General features: G+C 38.2%; 1 protein-coding gene across 1 annotated transcript; it reads right to left on the reverse strand.

Annotated features, from left to right (window-relative positions):
* Positions 1 to 1,151: 1,151 nt before the first annotated feature.
* LOC111237715 (zinc finger protein 62 homolog) lies at positions 1,152 to 13,038 on the reverse strand. The gene is made up of 6 exons (XM_022766917.1): positions 12,790 to 13,038; positions 11,124 to 11,849; positions 9,410 to 9,589; positions 8,097 to 9,143; positions 5,081 to 5,296; positions 1,152 to 4,099 (listed from the first exon to the last, which is right to left on the reverse strand). Exons 1-6 carry the CDS (start codon positions 12,959 to 12,961, stop codon positions 2,298 to 2,300), a joined length of 4,143 nt encoding a protein of 1,380 aa, XP_022622638.1. The 5' UTR covers positions 12,962 to 13,038; the 3' UTR covers positions 1,152 to 2,297.
* Between the last annotated feature and the right edge of the window lie 1,298 nt (positions 13,039 to 14,336).

Here is a 14,336-nt window from a genome sequence, read left to right on the forward strand (position 1 = left end):
AAGTACCGTGTGGAGCTCAAGGAAGCTTTGATCAAGCAGACAGAGTTACTGGAGGAACGACAGAAACTGGCTGTGGCCCTCCAGAAAACTCAGGACAGCTTATCCAGACTTCATGAACAACAGCTGGCAGAGTCAAACTTTCAATCCAGACACATCAATGACACTGAGCTCAGGCTCAGTGAGAAGAAAGTTGCTCTAGATGAGGCATTACAGGCTTTACACAGTCTGCAAACAGAACACACAGACCTGGGGAAGAAGTACTGTGCCAGTAATCATAATTTTTGTGAGCTGCTTAAAACCCACAGTGCCCTCCAAATCAGATATGAGAGGCTCGGCTATGCACAAGGAAACCCCCAACCAGAAATCAACATACCGCAGTTCACCTTCAACTTGTAATAGTCATACATACAGGACAGCTCATTGGACAAGGGACAAATAAGTGTCCTTTGTCCAATAGGGCTCTTGTCCTACATCTGAAGGACATGCGACACGTTTGAATGGTCTGCGACATCACGGATCAGCCACTTAAAATGCAGTTTCAGTCTTGAGATCCCTCCCGAGGCACCTTAACACCCATCCACCACCCCCCATTTCTTTCCCTTCAACCCAACCAGCCGAGGCAGATGGCCACCCACCCTGAGTCCGGTTCTGCCAGAGGTTTCTTCCCGTTGAAAGGCAGTTTTTCCTCTCCACTGTCGCCCAAGTGCTTGCTCATGGTGGGAACGGTTGGGTTTTTTCTTTTCTTTTCCCTTCCTTTCTTTTCTTTTCTCTTCTCATCCCCAATAAACACTGAAAAAAAGTTTTTGTTCATGTTTACTTGTGTTAACATTTTAACATGTGACAATTTCAATACATAAAAAATTTTACTCTTATTGTAGATAATAGTTCCATACCAAAGAAATTAAAAAAAAGGTTCAGGTGAGCTTAACTTTTTGGCATAATTACCATGTTTCTGTGAAACTGTCTTACTTGCATTAGACTTACTTCAGATCAAAATCAGGACTGGCCTTAACCTACAAAAAAAACTTCACCTTAACTCAATTTCACACAAAACTCAACTGAACTTGTTTGACAGACAATAAAAATATCTAACATTTTGAGGTGTTTTTATAAAACATGAATTTAATTTTTCATGAATTGACAAGTGAGCATTAAGGCAGTAATACTTTATTTAGACAGTATACCAAACAGGATGAACCTGTAACAACCACTGAATCCCAGTTGGTTCATGTGTAAAATATTCAACTTTAAACTGTTGGTTTTACATCTCATACAAGTCAGAATAATCTAACAGTAACAAAGGTATCTCACAGATCTGTCCTGTGCAGCTTCATCTCAGGCTTCAAACGGATATCCAGCAGTCTGCACCGACAAATGATCTCCTCCTCTTACACAACTATTATCTGCTCACAAACGCCTAATATTTCCCACAGTAGTAGTTAGTTGCTCTTTGGTTAACTTTCTCAAACTGTGATTAGAAATATTTCAATAAATTAGGAAAGAATTTATTTCAAAACAAACTAATTTTCCAAAAGTCAAGGAATTAAGGCACTTGGACAACTAAGACGCAGTTTCTCTTCCTTGTTTGTTTGAAAAAATCAATAACATTAAATCTGATTAAAACAATATGATAAAATGGATTAACCAATTTTAATTAAGAATTAGTCAAGAATTTGTGTATAAAAACAACTTTACAAGGCACAAAACTGTGGGATTTAGCTCTTATGAACATCCCAGTTTTTAGATGCTTTATGAAAATCTAAACTCCAATATTAAAAATAAACGTATTTACAGAATTTTACAATTAATCTGTAAAACAATCATTATTCTACACCTAAATGGGCATCTTGTTATTTACAGTCCAGATAAAGGAAGTAAAAACCAAAAACCTAAAAAGGGGAACTCCACCAATTTTACACAACAGTCTGTTTACAGATGGGAAGTATTATTGCATATGTGAAAAAATAATATAGATCTTTTTGTGTTAGGTCTGATGTGAGGCAGTGTCTGTTGGGGTTGAAGACTACAAGACTGAAAATGTAAAAAATCTAAGGGTGTGAGGGTCTGCTTAAGGCCAGCGGCTCCAGAGTGCCTTATTAGCCGTGATTGTGTTGCATTGTACATTGTGCATTGTGCGTAACGTAGGCACCAGATTTTGACAAGGAAGAGGAATGTATCAAATAAAAAAGACAATATGTCTGGAGTGCAACACTAAAACAGTGAAGTAGTCTCTTCAAAACAAAATAAAAACTTAAAATTCCAGTAACAGTTCTACTTTAGTGTAATTCATTCGCTTTTTAAGCAGAGGAGCTTTGTCCATCACTTGTGTGGACATGTTTGTGTTTGTGGAGTTTTGACCAGGTGGAGAACTGTTCTCCACATGTACTACATTTGTAAGGCTTCTCTCCTGTATGTGTCCTCATATGTCCTTTCAGGTCTGTTCTGTGGGCAAACACCTTCTCACACACATTGCACTTATAAGGCTTTTCACCTGTGTGTGTTCTGATGTGCCTTGTCAAAGTCGTCCTGGTGGCAAATTTTCTCTTGCAGTGGGAACACTTAAAGGGCTTTTCGCCTGTATGAACTCGCAGATGATTTTTGAAAGACGAAGAATCTGCAAACTCCTTCCCGCAGTCGCTGCATGTGTACGGCTTCTCACCTGTGTGAATTCTCATGTGCTTCTTCATATTCACACATGCGCTGAAGCTTTTGTCACAGATGTTGCATTTGTACGGCTTTTCCCCGGTGTGAACCCTAAGGTGCAGGTCGAGATTGTATCGTCGGTTGAATCCGTTTCCGCAAACTTTGCACTTGAAAGGCTTTTCAACAGAGTGAATTACTAAATGTTTATTCAAATCCCAGCTCTCCCTGAACATTTTACCACAAGTATCGCATTTGAAAGTCTTTTCAACAGTGTGGGATTTCATATGAAATTTATAGTTTTTGAAATTAGTCATCACTTTACCGCACCGGTCACACTTGTAAGGGTTGTCTTCATCTTCATTACTGCCGCTTGACGTGTTCCCATCTTTCCTGTTTTGTGCTGGGGGTGCACTTCCATTTGATGTTGCGCTCTTATTGTTACGTTTCTCACTTTGTGTCAACTCCGATGTTGTATTGTCATTCTTTCGTCTCTTATTTGGTGTTGCATCAGTACTTTCATTTGGTGTTGTGTTCCCATGCTTTTGTCTCTTATTTAGTGTTGCCTGCTTACTTCTTGTAGACCTTGTGTTTACATCATTGGGTTTCTTATTTGGTGTTGATTCAATACTTTCACTAGAAGTTGTTTTCCTCTCGCTGCGTTTCCTATCTGGTCTTGGTTCAGTGCATGTGGTTGATTTTTTCCCATCATTGGGTTTCTTATTCGGGGTTAGCTCATTACTTCTAGTTGATGTTGTGCTCCTTCTGCTACGATTCTTATTTGGTGTTGATTTTGTACTTATGTCTGATGTTGTCTCATCGTTGCGTTTCTTTTGTGTCTTTTGTTCTTTTTCTTTAGGGTCTCTATTTTGTGTTGATGCAGTATTTCTTTTAGCTGTTGTGTTTTCATCATTAGGTTTCTTATTTGGTGTTAGGTCAGTATTTTCAATTGATGCTGTGCTCTTGTTATTTCTTTTCTTGTTTGGTGTTATCTCTGTACTTTTGTTTGATGTTGTGTTCCCATCATCCTCATTTGGTGTTGGCTCAATACTTTCAGTAGGTGTTGTTTTCCTATCATTACGTTTCTTATGTGCTGTTGGTTCAGTACTTGTGGTCGATGTTTTCTCATCACTGGATTTCTTATTAGGGGTTGGCTCAGCACTTGTGTTTTCTTTAATACAATTCTTATTTGGTGTTGATTTTGTACTTCTGTTTAATGTTGTCTCATTGTTGCGTTTCTTACTTAGTGTTGGTTTAGTACTGGAAGTTGATGTGGCTTTCCCGTCATTGGGTTTGCTTGGTGTCTTGTGTTCTTTTCCTTCCGGGTCTCTTTTTTCTACTGATGCAGTATATGTAGTTGTGGTTGTGTTTTCGTCATTAGATTTCTTATCTAGTGTTGGATCAGTACTCTCAGTTGGTGCTGTGTTCTCATTGTTGCCTGTCTTGGTTGGTGATATCTCTGTAATTTTGTTTGATGTTATGTTCCCATCATCAGGTTTCTCATTTGGTGTTGGATCAATACTTTCAGTAGCTGTTGTTTTCTCTGTTGTTGGTTCAGTTGTCTCATCATTATGAATCCTGTTTGGTGTAATTTCAGTACTTCCAGTTGATGATGTAGCCTCCTTGTTACAATTCTCATTTGGTGTTAGCTCTGTACTTCTGGTTGACGTTGTGTTGCTATCGTTGCCTTTCTCATTTGGTGATGACTCAACACGTCCAGTTGAGGTTGATCTCCTATCTTGGCTTTTCTTATTTGATGTCTGTTCACCATTTCCTTTTGATGTTGGGTTCTCATCATTACATTTCTCATTTAGTGTTAGCTGGGTTCCTGTAGTTGATATGGTGTTCTTACTGTTACATTTCTTATTTGGTTTAGTACTTTTAGGTGATGTTGTGTTCTCAAAGTTCTGTTTCTGATATGGTGTTAGCTCAGTACTTGTAGCTGATGTTTGTCCATTATCGTGTCTCTTATTTGGTGTTGACTCAGTACTTCTAGTTGATGTTGTAGTCTCATTGTTACATTTCTCAGTCTGTGTTACCTTGGTACTACTGGTTAATGCTGTGTTCTCATCATTACTTTTCTTATCCGAGGTTTGCTTAGTACTTGTTGCTGATGTTGTGTTCCCATCAATGCTTTTCTCTTCTAATGTTTGATCAGTATTTCTAACTGATCCTGTGTTCTCCTCATTGCCTTTCTCATTTGGTGTTGACTCAGTATGTCTATTTGGTGTTGCACTTCCTTGGTTAGAAGTTATGGCATCTTGGCTCTCAGTTACACAAGAGTTATGAGAAAGGATGCGCTGGTCATTGTTTGGTGCTGATACTGAAGAACTCTCCCTGTCAGATCCAGATAACGCATCTTTGTTTGAGATGCCTTGTTGAGGATCTGTATTTGCTGTAGTCCGAGGTTGGTCAGTGTCCAAAGGCCGAGACTGATCACTGCAGACGCATCCCTCACAAGTGGGAGTCTTAGAGGCATCAGTCTCTTGTTGCTGTACAAGCTGCCGTCGTTCTTGACTGATGCGCATTTCCTCATGTTCCTCTTTTACTGGTAAAGGATCTGGTTGGATCAGACTGGGGTTCGTCTCTTGGTTACTGTGCTGCTGGTGGTCCAGGAGAACCTCCTCCTCTTTACGGACAGATGTCTGGGAGAGCTCTAGGCAGAGGAACAAAGAAATGGGACAGTGATGAAAATTTGTCTGCATATAACAGTTGTGAATAAGATAGTCTTTTATGAGCAATGCAAATTGGAAACACAGAAGCTACCTTTCCAAGGGGAATGCAAGACACATTGATTGCCACAGTTTTTAAACTTGTTGGGTATTTAGGGTTATGATTTTTAGTTCACATAAAATATTAAATCTGACATGCTACTGAGCCACAGTGACATCAAACTTGGCATGCCCCCAATGTCTGACTCGATGATTGTACAACATCGTACCACAGAGACAAAATTTGATCACTAATTACACGCAATTAATACATTTCCATACTGAGGTGCAAGTATTGTGTGAGCCCTTCACTTCCCTTTGCTGTCCTGACTATGTTTTATGATCCAATATTTATTTTTAGTCTATTTTTCACTATTTTCAATCTACCTTCACTATATAGCTTAGTACACATTTTAGGCCCACAATAAAAGTAATGACTTAGTTTAGATATATTTTATAGCTAACAACTCAGCAATAAGACAATACTTTTCCTATAATGTTTTGTACAGTGTCATACAGTATTTCTATCATTTCTAGGACAGGATTTCGACACTTATCAACCTCAGCAGGTGCAACTCACCTGCTACATGTACTGATATTAACTTCAAAAGATTTGTTCTTCCTCTCCTGCCCACATACCTCGCCTATGCTTTAACAGCAATAGGTAGGATGAAGAGAGGCTTTAATATCTGTCAGTTACTGAATATTATTGCCCTTCAGGGGTTTATGACGATGGCGACTTCCGCGTGTATTTGGCACCATGTGTATAACATGTGCTGTAATAGTGTTTGCTTAAAACAGTACGCATATGAAAGTGCAATAACAATCTAGACACACATTTTCTTAGCAAGATGCTACATACAACACTTTACTCTGGAAAACATGTTTCGTTACACCTGTCAAACTGGTCTGTTTAGAAGATGAGGCAAGGCACAGCTAAAAAATAAAATGTGGACCTGTACCATCGCCTGTTTAACACAGAACTAAATTCATTAGAGACTAACTTTTTAATTTTACCAACCTGTGTGCTGTAACTTTATCTCTGGCGTCAAAACGGTTTCCAACAGTCTGCGTTGTCGAGCGATTTCTGTCTCGTAATCTTCCACTCTCTTTTCAAAGGCTCCCAATATTTCTTGCGCAGCCGCAGTGAGTCGATCACAGACAAACTGTCGCATACTTTGGACAGAAGACATTGTTGAATTATTAAAATTGAGATACTTTCTTTTGCTAAAACTTCATCAAACTCTTTGAGCAAACTGAAGTTGCGTTCTCAGTTTTCCTACTTCCGCATTTGCCGAAGTAAACAACATGCGCTGTAGCGCATACTGCCACCTACTGGCCTGGAATATATGGCATTCAGGTTCAACCGGGTTCAAACCATTACATCTACAAATCACTTTATATTAATTTACTTAAAACTCATATTGTGCAATAACCTGCACGTATCATTCGTCACCTGTTTGTAAGTTTATAAGCATCTTTCCAGGGTTTACTTATGGGAATAATTATTGCTTCTTCCAGCTTTCTTTCATCTTCCTAGACTTCATTATATAATAGCAATAAATTCTATCCATACTTAAATATGTCAAAATTAAATATTTCGTCTTTATTTTTGGTGTAATGTATATATACATAATACATAATACATATATGTCTATGTCTTCGACTGTTTCTGCACAAGAGAAATTTCTGATGGAATTTTCAGATCATGTCTGAAAATCATAGTTTTGCTCAAACACAACATACAGGTAAACAGTCTGTGCTATAGCTCTCCTGACTAATTTTCTAACAAAGAAAAAGTTATGGAAGGAACAAATTCAGTCTTTTTGTCCAGTTAAAGTCAGAAAGGCTCTGTCATGCTGCTACATTAAAATTAGGGGTCATAAATATAATGAGAATCATAGTCTGTGGATTATGATTATCCATTCCAAATTTTGGCTTCAAAGAATATCCGACCAAAATATATACTAAATTATAAAAAAAAAAAGGGTTACCTGAACTTGAACCAATAGCTGCATTGTAATGCATTTACTTTTGTGTAGCTGATTCTGCACGTGTTATATCTTTGAATAATTTTGACTCTTACACCATAGAGATTATAAACAGGCATATTTGGAGTGTGTACATTTCAAGACCTCAACTTTAGTCTGACATGCACATGAGATCCAACAATAAATAGACTGAAAAGCATATGATACAGTAATATCTGGATTATTATTCAAACATATTCTGATTGTGTGCCAGTAAATACCTACACAAGTAGAAGAGAGAAATAATTTCAAAGGCAATAGACCAGTAAATAGTTCGTAAAGAAAGGTGTAGGTAAGAAAAAGTTTAATCACCTTGATTTGAATCGTATTTGTCCATATAGGGATCCTGTACATATAGAGACACATTTCTTGTAGATGTTAAAGGATGGTAAAGAAGCAGACCCTCTGTACATTTAGATTCATTATCATTTTTTGTAAATAACCTACTGCATAGTGGGTTATCACTGCAGCAAGTGATACTAAGATGATGTACCTCATAAGCACTGAGCTAAAAGCCAAACTCAGCCCTGACTGCATTAATGTGATGTGACAATTTTACATGTGAGTCTGATGTCTCAGTAAGCCTCTGAGTCTGTTTTAACCACAAATCTTGAATATTACAGGGTCAGGGTCACTTTTCTATAACACTTCTAACATGCACAGTCTAATCTAAATTTTTGAACTTTTTTAACCTTAGCTCAAAAGGAAATTCAGCTCTGTGGTTTCTCCCTTGCATGGATCCTTTTGTGAAACCTCAGTCCTGTGTTATGAGCAAAATTCTTCCCACAAAAGTTGCATTTATACGGCTTTTCCCCTGTATGGACTCTGGTGTGTATTTTCAACGTTGTGCTGACAGCAAACCTCTTCCCACACCAAATACATTTATAGGGCTTCTCCCCTGTATGCACTCGGACATGATTTGTGAGGGATGAGTGGTAAGAAAACTCCCTCCCGCAGTGGACACAGCTGTAGGGCTTCTCCCCTGTGTGAGTCCGGGTGTGCCTCCTCAGATCTGCTCCGCGGCTGAAACTTTTCCCGCAGGTTGAACAAGTGTGCGGCTTCTCACCAGTGTGAATTCTCATATGGGTGACGCTGTTTGACTGACAGTTGAATTCCTTTCCACAAACTCTGCATCTGAAGGGCTTTACCCCTGTGTGAGTCATCATGTGTTTCCTCACCAGAGCCTCCTGGGTAAACCCTTTCCCACAGGTGTCACAATTAAAACATTTTTCACCAGTGTGGGTCCTTTTGTGAAGTTTTAATTTTAAGTAATCATGAAACTCCTCATTGCAAAATATACATTTGAAATGCTTGTTCTCTGGTTTGTGATCAGTACTTGCATTCCCTTGGTTTCCTCTTTCATGGTCTTGGCTTTCAGCTGTGTCAGAATTATGAGAAAGCTGGTGCTCACCGTTTGGTACTGATTCACCTGAGCCCTCTCTGTCAGATTCAGATTTTATCACTATAACCGAGATGTTGGTCAGTGGCTCTTTTTCTGCTGCACTCTGAGGCTGGTCAGGATCCAAAAGCAGAGTCTGATCTTCCATATAATCACTTCCATCACAAGCAGGCCTTAACAAATTTGTCTCCTGCTCCAGTATAAGCTGCTCTCTGTCCTGAATGGTGCAGAGCTCCTCCCGCTCCTCTTTAATCTGTGAAGCCTCGGGTACCTCGTGGTTCAGACTGCAGTTCCTCACCTGGTTAAAGAGCTTCTGTTGGTCCAGGAGAACCTCCTTATTATAGACAGATGACCGTGAGATGTCTGAAGGGAAGGACAAAAGCACTGATGTAAAGATATGAATCCTCCAGCGGCGGAAGAATGTTTTTTATTTATGGCTTATGATTTACCAATTTAGAATTAGTAAATTATTCATTAACCAGTGATAAAAACAATTAATTAAAATGTTAACATCCCATATTAAAGCCGCCTTATCAGAAAGTGCTGTCCAGTAGGCTAAGCGTTTGAATGTAGGAACAAGTATATGAATTCGTCCATGTTATAGCCAAGGACAGTGTAACATGACAAACCTCTCTTGCGTAATCTTATCTCCGGCTTCAGGAAGATGTCCAGCAGTCTGCGCTGACGGACGATCTCCTCCTCGTACACTGACATCGTTTGTTCAAAGACTCCTAATATTTCCTCAGCAGCTGCGGTCAGTCGCTCGCTGACAAACTTCCTCAAACACAAACCTGAAGACATTTTCACTCAATCAGCTGGACATGAGATACTATGGAAGATAAAGATAAACCATTTGACGTATGTGCTAAACAAGCCAACTGAACTGAAATCCGCTTCGCTGTGATTGTATGTTTACTTCCGCCGGACACAATATGATGTTGCTCCGATTTAAAGGGAACGCGCCTACTGCAGATGTTGGTGTTGCAGTGGAAAAATCTCAGTATAGACCAGTCTGAGAAAATTAGCACTACTGGCTTAACCTTCTTATCAATGAATGACATCACCAGTTCATGAATCAAGCTATTCATTATAAAGGTGTGCAAGGCTGTCTACCTATTGTATCAACACACGACTGCAATTGCAAATTTCTTATTGATATTTCTTCAAGGGCATCATGTCATATGTCTGTATGAATTAATTGTTTGAGAAAGAGATGATGGCTCTTGCTGTCAGAATCTCAACCACATGGGTTTATCAATCGCAAGATGTCAATGTATCAATAACAAGTTACTACCAATTTAAACTATGTGGGTAGAAGCAAAATGGCAGACAAAATACAAAATATGAATTTCCCTCCTATAAAAAAAATATTAATTGAAAAACAAACTAATCTAAAGAATGTTTAACTCAAAAAATAAAAAATAAATACTGCATCACTTCATGGGTCCTTTTTTCTCCAATTTTATTTACCTCTCCTCAAGCAAATCTGTACAGGATTTTGGTCATTCTAATGTAATGAAACCCTTAGAAAAAATAACAGAGATATCTGATTTTCTTTTATCATGTAGATGTGTCATATTGCACTGATTGAATTAATTATTTAATCGTATTTTCTGGACATTGTATTCTATTTCTAAGTTATGTATGAAAGTCTACTCCACAGTGCCAATAAAATACTGGGGGAGAAGAGTCTTCATTTATTAATAGTTTTTGTTGACTTAAAAGCAGTTAATAACCATAAACCACCACAACCAAAAAAATGAAACACAGAAGACATTAAGACAGTATCTTGTCCTCCGAGCATTAAATCCTCACATTGGTGAAGCTGGTACCACCTAATGTTTGGCATTTTTTCTTGAAATGTGACTCAGTTATCAAAAAAGTTTCTGATTAATTTTCTGTCAATCAATAAACCGATAAAACAACTAATAGTTTATACTATTAGTTATACTGTCTCGAACATTATGTATTGAATTGTTGAAAATACTATTGTGAATTAATGTGTGCCCTTGTTGCTGTAAAGCTGTTTTCATGAGTTTACCTTATACTAGCACATTGTTCTCTATATCATACATTACAGTGGGCATCATGTGCCTTCTAGTAGATAATAATATTAGCAAATCTATATCATGAGACATTTGTTTGTACACTTACTGATTATGTGCCATTGTAATTCAAAGGGAAACAACCTGTACATATTTGACAACATCTGAATTTTATTGATGCTAGTGATATCAGGTGATAACCCCATTCCACATTATGTCCCAACACAACATTCATTAAAGGGAAGTAACAGCCTACACCATTTCACTGTGGCTTTCAGGACAATTTTTCATACAGTACCATGTCTACCATCTGCAACTTTAGTATATATAGCCATGTGCTTCTTCAGGTTCGAGGAGGTGGTGAAAGCTCTTTCACACGTCTTGCATTTATAGGGCTTTTCACCTGTGTGGATTCTGTAGTGGACTTTCAATGTCGTGCTGTCATTAAATCTTTTCCTGCACAAACGACATTCATAAGGTTTCTCCCCTGTGTGCACTCGGAGATGCCGCAACAGAGATGAACTGAAAGCAAACTCCTTGTTGCAGTACTCGCAACGGAAAGTTTTCTCGCCTGTGTGAATTTTCATGTGCAATTTCAAGTCTGTAATTTTGAAACTTTTCCGACAAATGGCGCACATATACTGCTTCTGACCTGTTCTCACATGCAGGCTGTGGTCACTGTGCGGTTCTGTGGCTAAAGAGTGATTTCTGTCGGAGTCATATTGCAGCCTTTCACAGGAAATGCTGGACAGAGGTTCCATCTCTGATGCATTGTGAGTTTGATTATTATCAAAAAGTACAGTCTGATCTTCGCTGTGGTCACTTCCATCATAAGTAGGACTCAACTTAAAGGCTTCAGCGTCCTGCTCCAGTACACCCTGCTCCCCGTCCTGACTGCTGCAGAGTTCCTCCTGCTCCTCTTTAATCTGTGGAGCCTCTGGGTCCAGACTGGAGTCCGTCTCCTGGTTACTTAGCTGCCGGTCAGCGAGAACCTCCTCCTTACGGACATGTAGCTGTGGGAGCTCTGGAGGGAAAGAGAAAGGAAAGACTCTTTAGCATAAGTGTCCAAAATAGAGTTTATTCTATTAACTATTTTCATTACTGAATAATCTGCAGATTACTTTTCTAAATTAATCATTCAGTCTAGTTAAATGTAAAAATTAAAAGGGAAAAAAAGAACCCAGTTTTTACATCTTGAAGATGCTTGTTTTGACCAAGCAACAGTCCAACCCCCAGTTATGGACAGGTCACTGTTGTAAATCTTTGTGTATTTCAACTCTTTCTAATATTTGTATTTTTAAATTGTTTTTATGCATGTAAATGAATTGTCTGAGGGCACTTGTTTGGAAACTGACTTGCCTCAAGATGTCTGTGAATATTTTCATTCATCCAGGTCATGGTTATCCACGAAGAGTTGAATCAAGGGCAAAAGTACTTTGATGTAGATACTTGAAGACGTTTCACCTCTCACCCAAGAGGCTCCCTCAGTTCTGAACTATTTCTAGAGTAAACAGTCAGCCTTTTAAGTCAGTTCTTCAAACATTAAGTATCTATGTAAAGTATCTACAACCAAGTCTAGCTGCCCTCAAGTCAACACATCTTAGATTGCTGGCCTCACATTGCTGAGGACAAATAAAGTGTTTTAATTGTAAATGAAGAATGTTGACATTTTGACGGAGTTTGTGTGTTGAATGAATATATAGAACATATTGCAACAGATCAAGGTCTGTATTAAGTTACCTGATTTGCAGGTCTGGATTAGTTTGTTATATATATGTAGGTGTTTTAAAATTCTCACCTTTCGTTAAGAGAGTGAGTGGGGAACAGAAATATGTCTATGTCTTATGTCTGTCCTGATTGTGCTCGCACTGCTGTTCAAATACGGTCGGTTGAATGGGAATAGAAACAGAAATGTCTGACCCAGTATTTTATCAGTCAGCTTAAAGAAACACTGTTTTACACACCGGTCCTTTGTAGTTTTATCTCGGGCTTCAGGACGACATCCAACAGTCTGCGCTGACGAACAATCTCCTTCTCGTACACTGATAAAGTTTTTTCAATGACCCCAAATATTTCTTCAGCAGCAGCGGTTAGTCGCTCGCTGACAAAGTTTTTCAAGCAATGAACTGACGACATTTCTTTAGTGTAACAGAAAAAAACGTGACAGACGGTGGTGTCGACTAGTCGTTAAACAATAACACTGATATTTGACACTCGCCTGTCTGCAGTGTTTAACTTCCGCCGGACTCAATATAGTGTTACTCCGTATAAAAGAACAAGGTTCCGCTATGCTTAAACGTTACACTTTTTTTTTTTTACTATTATGTGTGTACCACCTACATAGTAAATAGGTTTTAAATACACACTGTAAAATGACAAAAATAAGGCTCTACTAAAAAACTGAATTTTATGCTGTGGTTGTACACTATAATAACTGCTTATACCTGAATGATATACTCACAACAAGAATGTAATTACATATTATCTAAGAAAAAGTTGAAAAAAACTTCTGGTGAAAAAACACCTGAAACATAAAATACAATAATATAATTATGTATCATTAAAAAATAAAAAAAAAAACTGAAATACAAGAGTATAAAATGCAATGATATAATCATATTGTAACAAGTGAAAACAAAGCCCCTCACAATTTCCCAGAACCCAATATGGCATCTTCAAGATGCTTGCTTTCACCAGCCAACAGTCCAAAAACCCCAGTTATGGACAGACCCCTGTTATAAATCTTTGTATATTTCAACTCCCCCTAATATTTATTATGTCCAGCAGTCTGCGCTGACGGACGATCTGCTCCTCGTACACTGACATCATCTTACCTCCATTTGTTAATCTCCAAATTCTCATGGTAACCTCTTTTAATATATAAATAACCTCCATACAGTAACCTTTTAGAAAAATGCTTTTCAGTTTCTGTCTCTTATTACAAACATTATTTCACACCTGAGCGACATTTACTGTGTTTGTGTACCTTACATTTATCTGAAGTGAATGGTTTTTACTGACAGAACCATTCATCATCCAATTTCTAGAAACTTGCATGTCGTATTTTTTCTGTAATAATGATTTTGCTTTCTTTTCAGAGTCAGGAGAAGTAGTTTGGTATTGCATTGTAATATTACAACATTTCCTTTGAGAGTGACACATCACTAACATATCACTCAACCTGTTATTTTTCAGATGCTAGCAGCCACATTTGTAGTCATACAGTGTACTGAATGAAACTAAGACATTTCATGTTCAAAACTTTGGCATAAAGAAAATATCGCTCCCGCAGAGTCGCAGGAATATGGTTTCTCTCCTGTGTGGCTCCTCTGGCATCACTTCCCTTGTGAGTAGGAGTTCAAGCAGTGGAAATGAGGTGTTATTTTGTTCAACATACTTTGTTTACAAATGTAGTTATTTGTGTTATTTGTGTAATTTAAAATTGGCAATGACAGAGGTCTTTTTTGTCTTTAAACTATGCATAGGAACTATCTGCCTAGTTGAGTTGACA

Source organism: Seriola dumerili, unplaced genomic scaffold (genome assembly GCF_002260705.1).
Source record: "Seriola dumerili isolate Sdu_G_001 unplaced genomic scaffold, Sdu_1.0 BDQW01001090.1, whole genome shotgun sequence".
Taxonomy (NCBI): Eukaryota; Metazoa; Chordata; class Actinopteri; order Carangiformes; family Carangidae; genus Seriola; species Seriola dumerili.

Excerpts from the sequence above, each read along its gene's own strand:
- LOC111237715 (XM_022766917.1), bottom strand. The coding sequence starts at position 12,961 with ATGTCGTCAGTTCATTGCTTGAAAAACTTTGTCAGCGAGCGACTAACC. Across the intron at positions 9,590-11,123 it reads AGTTGCAGATGGTAGACATG|GAGTGAAAATGTCTTCAGGT; the intron begins GTACTGTATGAA and ends GTCCAGCTGATT. Across the intron at positions 5,297-8,096 it reads TGCAAGGGAGAAACCACAGA|AGCTCTCCCAGACATCTGTC; the intron begins GCTGAATTTCCT and ends TCCTCTGCCTAG.